Below are 11,456 nucleotides of genomic sequence, written 5' to 3' on the forward strand. Positions count from 1 at the left end.
TTTAGTGGCGGTAGAGGTTTGTAAGGTGGAGTTTATCGGTTGGAGTTTAGTGACAGTAGAGGTTTGTAAGGTGGAGTTCATCGGTTGGAGTTTAGTCACGGTAGGGGTTTGTAAGGTGGAGTTTGTCGGATGGAGTTTAGTGGCGGTATAGGTTTGTAAGGTGGAGTTCATCGGTTGGAGTTTAGTGGCGGTAGAGGTTTGTAAGGTGGAGTTCATCGGTTGGAGTTTAGTGCCGGTAGAGGTTTGTAAGGTGGAGTTTCTCGGTTGGAGTTTAGTGGTGGTAGAGGTTTGTAAGGTGGAGTTTGTCGGTTTGAGTTTAGTGGCGGTAGAGGTTTGTAAGGTGGAGTTTATCGGTTGAAGTTTAGTGGTGGTAGAGGTTTTTAAGGTGGAGTTTCTCGGTTGGAGTTTAGTGGCGGTAGAGGTTTGTAAGTTGGAGTTTCTCTGTTGGAGTTTAGTGGTGGTAGAGGTTTGTAAGGTGGAGTTTGTCGATTGGAGTTTAGTGGCAGTAGAGGTGGTTAAGTTAAGGGGGTCACAGTCTCCCCTTTGGTTGAATAAATCTATCGAACAATAGGGTCATTTTTACCGATTTTTTTTAGTTTTCAACCACAACTACCCCCCCCCCCCCTGCCGATAATTTTCTGGATTCGTCTTTTTAGTTTGCCGGGTGGAGTCTTATGTGCTGGAATTTGTAAAGTTGTTTGCATGCTGTTGTTGTTTTTATACTCCCAATCGAGAGTTTTTTTTACTTATCATATAAAATATCACCAGCTAATGGTGAAGGTGTCATTAACTTTCGCTTGTGCAGAGCTCTCAAAGCTGTAGCCGTGAGGATTCGTGATCGTGTCAACACCCACTGTACAACGAGGTGATTTGAGACATTGAGATCTGACGAAAAGTTTTGAAGTAGAAGAGCCCCCCCCCCCCCCCCTTACGACTTAGGATTTCAAAGAACTAGTAAAAACCCTTTCTTTTTTGTTCGTTAAGATGTTTAGACAAACCAGCTTTTGATTTCTCTTGCTGCTACCCCCACCCCCAACCCCGAACACACACTTTGAAAAACAATGTTACGTGTCTAGTCCATTACTCATGATGTCGGGTGCGACACGAAGGGATAATTAATCTATACATATACGTTAAATTCCTGTCATAGGTTTGAAACAACACCGATATTCGGAATTGAACCTGATATCCCTAATTACTAAGCGAGCGCCCTAGTAAGCACACGATTTCCCTGGCGGGTAGTCTGAAGGGTGAAGTTTACTGGGCGAAGTTTGTAGGGCGGAGTTTGCAGGGTGGAGTTTACAGGGCGGAGTTTGTAGGGTGGAGTTTACAGGGCGGAGTTTGTAGGGTGGAGTTTACAGGGCGGAGTTTACAGGACGGAGTTTGTAGGGTGGAGTTTACAGGGCGGAGTTTGTAGGATCGAGTTTACAAGGCGGAGTTTGTAGGATGGAGTTTACAGGGCGGAGTTTGTAGGATGGAGTTTACAGGGCGGGGTTTGAAGGGTGGAGTTTGTAGGATGGAGTTTACAAGGCGGAGTTTGTAGGTTGGAATTTGTATGACGGAGTTTGTAATGTGGAGTTTTCAGGGCGGAGTTTGTAGGGTGGAGTTTACAGAACGGAGTTTGTAAGGTGGAGTTTGTAGGTTGGAGATTACAGGGCGGAGTTTGTAGATTACGAGGCGGAGTTTGTAGGGTGGAGTTTACAGGGCGAAGTTTGTAAGGTGGGGTTTGTAGGGTGGAGTTTACAAGGCGGAGTTTACAGGGCGAAGTTTGCAGGGTGGAGTTTACAGGGCGGAGTTTGTAGGATGGAGTTTACAGGGCAGACGTTTATAATCAGGTGGAATCTAGATATGTAGTGGATATTTTCGTGAGGCATAATTCATAAATTCATCCTCATGTATTTTAACTTGTCATTCGAATAAGAGGAACATTACCGTGACGGTTATTTAACGCCAAATAAAGATATATTGATATTAGATTTTATTTTCATAGAGTAATTCAGAGCATATCTTGAAAATTATCGACAATACCAGAGAAATATATCACAATGGTATACCTGTATGTCTCTGACAACACACAGTAAGAAACAGTATGTCAATCACCAGACCACGTGATTTCTCTCTGTTCATACCGAGACTATGAAAAGAGCAACATTAAGGAAACTGTAAAATCATTCATTTTTGTTGGGTCAATTTTTTGTTGACTGAAAATAATAAAACATGTTCACACTAAATTTAAATTTAAATTTAATTTAAATTCGTGATCCGAGAGTTGTTAATCTGTAGAGTTTACCATGAAAAATATTAACAATAAAAAACGAAAATCAAACCTCAAGAAAATAAATGAACTTCACAGTATAGCAAGTATAAGTTGTAACAATAGCATGTATATGTGGAATATATGCACAGGCTGAAATTCGAAAGCAGAACTCATTTGAGTATTAATGTCAATGTTTCACAAATTAGGCTCACTCCTCAAAGTATAGCTGTTCATTAAGAGTCCGAACCTTCGTCCCATGCACACAAAGAACAGTTTAGGGCACCAGAGGTTTCTAATTTCTGCGCAGGCGCCAAACCGCCTTTGAATCTCGGTGAATTGTCCCGCGGACTGGCATATAGGTTAGGACTACTGTAGTATTTCCGTTGTCTGGTTTGAAATGAATAAATTTTTTTTCTGTGTATATCGGGAAGTGTGGTCTCCTGTCGTTTGAACTGATCATAAAAGTCATCGTCAACAACCGTGCTGATATTCAGCCGCACAGAAGTGCTATCTCTCAAAGTATCGTTTTGCCGACGTGTTGCAGAATTACTGAACACCGATCCCGATTCGCGAGGAGTTTCCCCCGGTGATGTCAAATGTGGGTTAGCGTCAACACGGCTGCTGGTGCGCGTGACCTCATCTTCTGAACCGTGATGACGGTAGGGTTTAGACACGACCTCTAGCGGCGGTGACCCCGTGTCTTGTGTAGTGAGCGAGTGGAAGGAGGAGCGTGACGTGGCAGAACCGAGCCGTTTAGAGCTGTTGCTCTCCCAGCCTTCCAGTATAGACTTTTCTCCAGGAGTAGAGAAACTCCGCGTGAGTATCGTGTTATGTCTCTTCAGTTCGCTTTGTCGTCTGTACTTAGTAAAGATTTCATCCACGGGCTGAGCACATAGTCCTCTTAACCATGTCGTGTTTGACTGCTGGGCAATGCGCTTCTGAAAGGATTTATCGACATAATAATAGTCCATATTTTTCCGGCGAGGAATAATTTTCTTTCCAGCGGGCATTCCTTTGTAGACATTTTGTTTGGGGGAACTTTTAACCTGACTAAAATCGAGAGAAACGAAGGTAAGGCTTTCGGGTATCTTCTGTTGTGTAGGTCTCTTTCCATGCAGAGGAGTTGACACGGGGCACCGGTAGTAACTTCCGGGTTCTGGGGACGCGCGGAAAATATCGTCTATCCCCAGCGGATCATTACTGTAGCTATGGACGTTCGCACTGCCAGTTGTCATCACCATCTGCAAAATATAAAAAAAAAATTAAAATAATGAAATAATGAGAATACAATGTATATAGCAAATGTTATAATATTTGGTCAGCAGACAACATTTCGCTCAAGACGCTCAGCACTACTGTGGTCAGCATTCCATCCAATGTCCCTGTTCCTTGCCACATGTGACGTACATGAAAACCTAGCAAACGCGGACCACGAACCCTAGACGTAGTAAATATCAATGTGTAAAGATCGGTCTAATAATTGGTATGAAATACGTCAGACAGCATTTGACCCAATGACAGATTGTATTGGTAAATTAGATCGTTATGACGACCATAGAATTTGCAAAATATTGACTTTAAAGAAGACTGTTTAAGCCCTTGTAACATGAACTTGTTTGTTAGTAACCTGTCTCGACTTAAAAACTGATCATACGCAGAACAAACTCTTGCATATCGAATAAGTTGAGAGACATAAACACCATATGCAGGTGAAAATGGAATATCGCTACATAAATATGGGAAGTTGACGATGGAGAAGCTGAAGTCATCCAGTTTGCCATAAAGTTGATTGGTTACTTTGCCGTTGACATCTATGTTCAATAAAAAAAAACCCTAACTTTTAGAATATATTCATATATGTACATGTACATGATGATACACAGGAGCCAGGCCAGTAGATCCCCCCTTCCCCCGTTCTCGCTGAATCGATTTAAAAAAAATCTCAACAATAACAATGTTTTCTGCTTATCTACTACAGTGTACCTGTGAGATATCCATCGAGATTAATCTGCTTTTATATACTCCATCACCATAAATCCTTATCAAAGTTCACAACCAACTCACTAGCTGTTGGGAAATCTCGCCACAAACACAACTATGCAGCACAGCTCCCAATGTCAAGAGCGGTTAATCTATATCTACATTATTTTTATTTTTTTGATTGATCATTTTCCACCTGAGCAATTTGGAATTTAGAATTCATTTCCCTCTCGTGGATTAATTTAAATGAGTTTTTTATAAAATAGCTACCTTCTCCCACTTATTCCGGGGTACGAAATCGATGCCAGCGCTTTATGGGTCTGATTAGAGCATTAAATCAATGTCTCGCATACTGCCGAGGACGGCATTTATCGCGCTGAAGAAAACAAAAGAATTTTTGATCTGGGGAGATACACGTTGTGCGACCCACGGCAAGTTAATATCTATTTTTTCTCTCTCCGATGGGACTTGAATATCTTTAGATATTCCACATTGAAGCGAGTCGATATTTAAATGGGACTGTTAAACGCGTTAAATTTCAGTCACATGTTTATGTTAATGAAGCATTGGAATCAGCACAGGGGGGTTTACAATGATTGTGTTTATGCATTCTTTAGCGAATACATACATGTATATTTCAAAATTTGAATTCAATAATATGCTAGTAATGTCTGTCTTAGTTTATAAAACCAGCTCCAATCTACTTAATTGTACAGCGTGGAAGCAAATGGGATGAACGTTTTTAATACTGCTAAGAATATTTATTCAAAGTTTTTGTGTGATTTTATTGTTATCATTATTTATTTGGCATTCGGAGCCATAACAAGGATACATTTTTAACGTACAAACACCTACATGCACTATGATGCGGGTCGGGGCCTCCTTTTTAAAGGTCATGCACCGACGAAGATCCGTGAACTGGGCGTTGGGCGAATGATCGAACCCGGGCCTCGCAGTCACGAGAAAACACTATGTAACTTTTTATGTACATGTGATTGAATGCAACAAACCAAGGTCTTGGTTTTACAAACACACACACGAAAGTTCAGTCATCTGACTCGACGTATTTTAACCCAAAAATCTTTCATACCTGTAATTAGACATGAGTAATTCGCGACCAGGCACACTGTTTATTAGAACTTGGCCACACTATTTCTCTACAGACATTATCTCACTAGAAGTCAAATGATTTGAATTCTGATATAATTTATATGTTTTAACGATTAGACTTGGGGACATGTGCATTTGAAAGAATTTATATGCATGGGACCGGCTTAATGCAAGTCAGAATCTGTTAAAAATTAATTGGTTTAAAATTCTAGTGTACTGATAGTTGATAAGTAATTTAAAATCTCTGTTAGAGAGACTTAATTGGAGAAAATTACGGTTTTGCACTAAATACTTCAGTTTATGTTATACAATGTTAGAAACAGCGTACACATGTAGTGTTCTATAGCTGATCACGTGGAGAGGGTGACGGGGTGGGTAGGGGCTCAAAACGAAACAAAATGGAGAGGTTTATGAGGGTGGGTAGGGGTTCAAAAGGAAATAAAATGAAGTGTGTGACGGGGGTGGGTAGGGGCTCAAAAGGAAACACAATTAATCCCATGTACAGTGGGAAATGATCCAGATGGCGCTCACACTTGAAGGTCCTGTCTCTGACCAGCGCGGACTGACCATTTTGTTTCACTTCTGAAGTCGTGACAATACTAGTGTTTGTGCATTAGCGGGCTAGTCACTGAGGTTCGACTTTATCGTCAATAAAATCTGTGATTGAAATGGCGTCGGGAGGGATGTTACACGATGTTGAATTTTGTCTTTGGAACTTATTTAACAGAATTCTCCGTGGGTAATAGTCAACCCATAATCTCAAAACGGATCTACGTCCTCTGCGATTATCGAGCGATCAAACGATGTAGATTAGATAAGTAATTAAGTATTTAATTCCTCCCTGGCGTTCGTCTGTAATCGCGTGACGGATCGGAATACGAGGTATCTCTTAAACGACTTGTCGACCTCGTCACCTAGAACTAAAAGACGGTTACGCATTTTGTATTGAGTCAATTAAAAAAAATTAAAACTTGTTAAATGCCCAATGCAATACACACTGCCAGCTAGTTCAAAACTATCTCGTCAGTAATTGTCCAAATTTTAGTTGGGAAGGTATTCGGTAAAATTAGACATCACAGACATGTACGTGTATTTCAAATTGAAATTTTACACACCCACCCCGAAAAAGAATAATCTCTTCTCTCTCTCTCTCTCTCTCTCTCTCTCTCTCTCTCTCTCTCATTAATCAGTCTGGTGCCAGTGTTGACATCCAGTTCACACGTAGTGTTAGCTTAATCCATTTGATCCCTGCTAAGTTGAGGTTAATTTCGTTTTGAATTATTCTTTCCAATTAACCCATACCGGTCGACTTCTTAAGCCTCTTAAAGTACTGAAAGTTTTTAAGATAGAACCTTTAAGACGGGTTTTACCATCCACAGAGCTATACGGCGATTCCGTTTTAGGAAAGATTAACATTTATTGATTATTTGATTTTAAAGAAATTGCATTCATTCATGATTTTTCAAAATAAAATTGTTATTCCACTTTTTCACGAAATTAAGCAGAATTGATTTTTTGTTGTATGGGTGCATTCTGAAGCTTTGTATATACACCCAGTATTGTCTACACAATCTCTATAACACACACGAACAATGTCTTTAAATCCGATCGTTTGATACTTACCACTTTGAAATCATAGAAGAAACGGTCTCATTATATACATGTAAATCCTGCAATCCTAGAAAATTGTTCTCATCCCTGAATCGGAAATAAATCAGCGCTTCGCCCATGTAAAGGTTTCCCGCTCTGCCGTATCTCTCTGTCAGGGAGCGATTGCGATTCAATTGACTCTGTATTTCTCAAGCTGATATTATTGTAGAGCGATGATAAAAAGAGTAGAGAGATATTTATTTTAGGGTTTTAAAATTAACACCGGTCTTTTTAAAAACACATCTATAAGCCGCCTAATCGATAGATCTCGAGCGACGCCTGATTGAGTCAGGATAGGTCACTGACAATATTGGTTGCGCCATGGCCGTCCAGGGAGATAACTCCGAACAAGAAATTAATTTTTCGTTATTTTATTCTTACTTTCAATGATGCATGTATATATATAAAAAAAATGACGTTCCATAAATTTTGAAGTAAATAAGTCATTGTTGTGTGCGCGTTATCAAGAAGGTGAATTTTTATCGTTTAGAAAATATGTTTTAGCAACTACATTTAAAAAAGAGAAAGAAAGAAAAATAAACACAGAGAGAGAGAGAGAGAGAGAGAGAGAGAGAGAGAGAGCTGTCTGGTCATTTGTTCCGTTTGAAAAGTCGACAACTGTAATCTCTATATTTATACATCTGACAAATATTTAAACTAAATCTTAAGTTGTGTTAATTCTGAGTGTGGACTAGAACTTACATTTGTTTATGAATACACTGTAGTATTTGTTTGGACTTGGTATTATTACAACATTTTAGAAAATATTTTGATAATATATTTTTTTTAGTTCTTAAGCATCTGTCTTAGCTGAGCTTAAATGAACAAATTCAGGTATTTTATTTTCCAAAATTCTACGGATTGTTTCTTTCATAATTATTACATAATACGGATGATTACTTCTTTCTCTCCTCTCTCTCTGTCTGCCTGTCTCTCCCCCCCCCCTCTCTCTCTCTCTCTCTCTCTCTCTCTCTCTCTCTTACCTTGATTTTAAGATTTCAAAACACAATTTATTTCCACTTCCAAAATGGTGACATTGTCCGTTCAATTCAGATATAAAACTTTCCGCGAAAAAAAAAAGAACTGTGATCGACAGAAGTCTGTTTATTTTCTACGATTAGAGATTATTCCTTGCCGATAAACGTACGTCAACATTTCTAACCCGTGCACACGATCGAGGTAAAACCAGACGCTTAACTCGCATCAAGAGAATCGGATTTTTTTTTTTCGTCTGCCGTTTGGCAGCACTTAAAATCCCTCTAAGATTTAATACACTAATTTAATGGATGGTTATAAATATTGAAGTGTAATACGTGAATGGTATATGTACACAGGACAATGTGTTATTGTAAAGATTTGTCCGGGTGTTCAGTATGTAATAAAAATCACTTTGTAAACGCGCACTGCGAAAATTAATTAAAGTATTGTGAAGTACTACATGTATGTGCGTTTGTATAAAACAAAATGAGAGAAAGGGGTCTCCTACGTCGACGTATTTACACGAAGATTCATACACCTGGAATGACATCAGATAAATATGTTATAACGATCGGAACTGGATTCAAACATTTGGATGACCCATTATTTTTATGATCATCGCTATTTCTAAAGAAGAAGAAAAATATAGAAGATTCATCCATTGCATGTTTTAAATTGTTACTTCAGGTTGTTTTCGATTGATTGATTGATTAATTGTATATTATTTAACGTAACGATCGATCGAGAATATTTCACTCATGGAGACGTCACCGTTGCCGGTGAAGGGCTGCAAACTTTTGGCCTATGCTCGGCGCTTACGGCTTTTGAGCAGGGAGGGATCTTTATCGTGCCACACCTGCTGTGACACGGGACCTCGTTTTTTTTGCGGTCTCGTCTGAAGGACCGCTCCATTTAGTCGCCTCTTGCGACAAGCAAGGGGTACTGGAGACCTATTCTAACCCGGATCCTAACGTAATCGAAAATATAAAGTAGTTTTGAAAATACATGAGGGTATAAACACAACACCCCCTCAAAATTCCTGGATCCGCCCCTGAAAACGTACGAAGGAATGAGAAGACTTCTCTGGTTATTGAAAATGTTTGTGTTATTTTCCAAGCGATTATTTTTTCTACAGGCTTTTCGATGAAGTATCGCAGTTACGCGACATTTTCTTCAGAGCACTCTGGGTAATCTCCATAATTGTTTTTTCATCTGTATAATCACCCCTCGCTAATTTTGTGCGGTATGACCATTGAGACGAAGACGAACGAAGACCCTTAACGTCTTGCAATACGAGTTTAGACATTTAATCTGCCTCTTCGTTTAACATTGTGCATTTTGACTTGCATCAGCTGCAATGTTTCTTCTCTCAAACCAAGCAATTCTCAACAACAACAAAGCACACGAAGGTATGAGAAAGCTGTGACCGGTCGACAGGAGGTGCTTACTCCTCCTAGGCATCTGATCCCACCTCTGGTATACCCAGGGGTCCGTGTTTGCGCAACTCTTTATTTTGTACTGCTTATGGGAGTTATGAGATTGATCACTGTTCGTTATCTTCACTGTTATAGGAGTTATGAGATTGATCACTGTTCGTTATCTTCACCTTTATAGGAGTTATGAGATTGATCACTGTTCGTTATCTTCACCTTTATAGGACTTATGAGATTGATCACTGTTCGTTATCTTCACCTTTATAGGACTTATGAGATTGATCACTGTTCGTTATCTTCACCTTTATAAGAGTTATGAGATTGATCACTGTTCGTTATCTTCACCTTTATAGGAGTTATGAGATTAATCACTGTTCGTTATCTTCACCTTTATAGGAGTTATGAGATTAATCACTGTTCGTTATCTTCACCTTCCTGGAATTTAAAAACGGTTGTGGTACTTTCTAACAATATCTTCATTTTAACTACGGCGTTGTCAGTGGAGTATATGGCAGTGACTGGAACCCCTGTAGGACTCGCTTCTCTCGTGTCTGTGTGTAGCACCAATCAGCGGGATTTTCCCAGAGGAATTATGGGTAATTTACAGAGCAAATCACCTGACTGGAAAGTGTAACTCGTCACCTGACTGGAAAGTGTAACTCGTCACTTCTCTTACTATCATTTTATTGTTTCCTTTTATAATAGTGACTCAAGCAGCAGACAATTTGTATAATATTGTACTTGTAGCATGATTCATATGAATCAAAATGTGTCACCTATGTCTTGCGTACATTAAACGTTTACACCCACATGAGAGCCAAACGCCAGAGGAACCATGGACGTACGCTTTCGACATTGTACATTAAGAATTAATGAAATCTATGGAAGCTAGTAGCTTATTCAATTCACAAAAGATTATAGACAGGACTTCCGGTACCCCACTTCTCGTATTTTTTAATGTTCAATTCCTGAAAATGAATACTTTCAGAGTGTATTTATTTCAATGGAATACACAAATCTCACATTGACACCGGGTTTTTTTTTTTTTTTTTTGTGTTTTTTTTTTTTATATAGAAATGTCAGATCACTGACCATGCCCAACTCACTATATTTTGTATTGCTTATAGGAGTTATGAGATTGATCACTGTTCGTTATCTTCACCCTGATAGGAGTTATGAGATTGATCACTGATCGTTATCTTTACCCTTATAGGAATTATGAGATTGATCACTGATCGTTATCTTCACCTTTATAGGAGTTATGAGATTGATCACTGATCGTTATCTTCACCTTTATAGGAGTTATGAGATTGATCACTGTTCGTTATCTTTACCCTTATAGGAGTTATGAGATTGATCACTGTTCGTTATCTTCACCTTTATAGGAGTTATGAGATTGATCACTGTTCGTTATCTTCACCCTTATAGGAGTTATGAGATTGATCACTGCTCGTTATCTTCACCCTTATAGGAGTTATGAGATTGATCACTGTTCGTTATCTTCACCTTTCATGAACAAGATGTGCAACTCATCCAGCAAAATTTTGAGAAAATCTGCATCTTGCTGAGAAATCCTATCGAAAAAACACCAATACTGCACCTACCAACTGAAAGGAAACGCCAATTCTTAGAAATCTACCGGTGATTCGTGGATTAGATGCATTGCTATTTGGTGCGCAATTATTTCTTCACGCCGCTCTATTTCATCCTTTTAACCTCACCACTTCTCATTTCTGACTACAACGAACGGAAGTTCTGATGCTGAGATATACCTGTCGCAGTCAACTATTTTTTGAACGAGAAAACCCGAGACGAGTTCTTCCGAATACCATAATTAAGGTCTTGTCACAAGGGATACACGTGTGACATATTAAGGCCCTAGCACTGATTTAACATTAATTCTAACGTTACGGCCAAGGTTATGTTTTTCATAGGTCAAGCTCCAAGGTAAAGGTCATGATGTCAAACATTTTGATACCAAAAGGAAGATCTTATCACATGAAATACACATGTCAAATATCATACCCCTAACACTGAACATTCAAAAG

At 39.1% G+C, this 11,456-nt stretch overlaps 1 protein-coding gene across 3 annotated transcripts; it reads right to left on the minus strand.

Annotated features, from left to right (window-relative positions):
- Window positions 1-1,963: 1,963 nt before the first annotated feature.
- On the minus strand, window positions 1,964-8,303 carry LOC125677362 (uncharacterized). 3 transcript variants are annotated; one of them, XM_048915375.2, is made up of 2 exons: window positions 7,981-8,303; window positions 1,964-3,498 (listed from the first exon to the last, which is right to left on the minus strand). In XM_048915375.2, the coding sequence occupies exon 2, from the start codon at window positions 3,496-3,498 to the stop codon at window positions 2,491-2,493; it is 1,008 nt and encodes a 335-aa protein (XP_048771332.2). In that variant the 5' UTR covers window positions 7,981-8,303; the 3' UTR covers window positions 1,964-2,490. The 3 variants fall into 3 exon arrangements, with proteins under 3 accessions (XP_048771332.2, XP_048771330.2, XP_048771331.2); XM_048915373.2 differs by having other exon boundaries at window positions 4,241-8,177; XM_048915374.2 differs by lacking the exon at window positions 7,981-8,303 and adding an exon at window positions 6,971-7,273.
- Window positions 8,304-11,456: the final 3,153 nt, after the last annotated feature.

The sequence above is a fragment of the Ostrea edulis genome, chromosome 3, assembly GCF_947568905.1.
Source record: "Ostrea edulis chromosome 3, xbOstEdul1.1, whole genome shotgun sequence".
Taxonomy (NCBI): domain Eukaryota; kingdom Metazoa; phylum Mollusca; class Bivalvia; order Ostreida; family Ostreidae; genus Ostrea; species Ostrea edulis.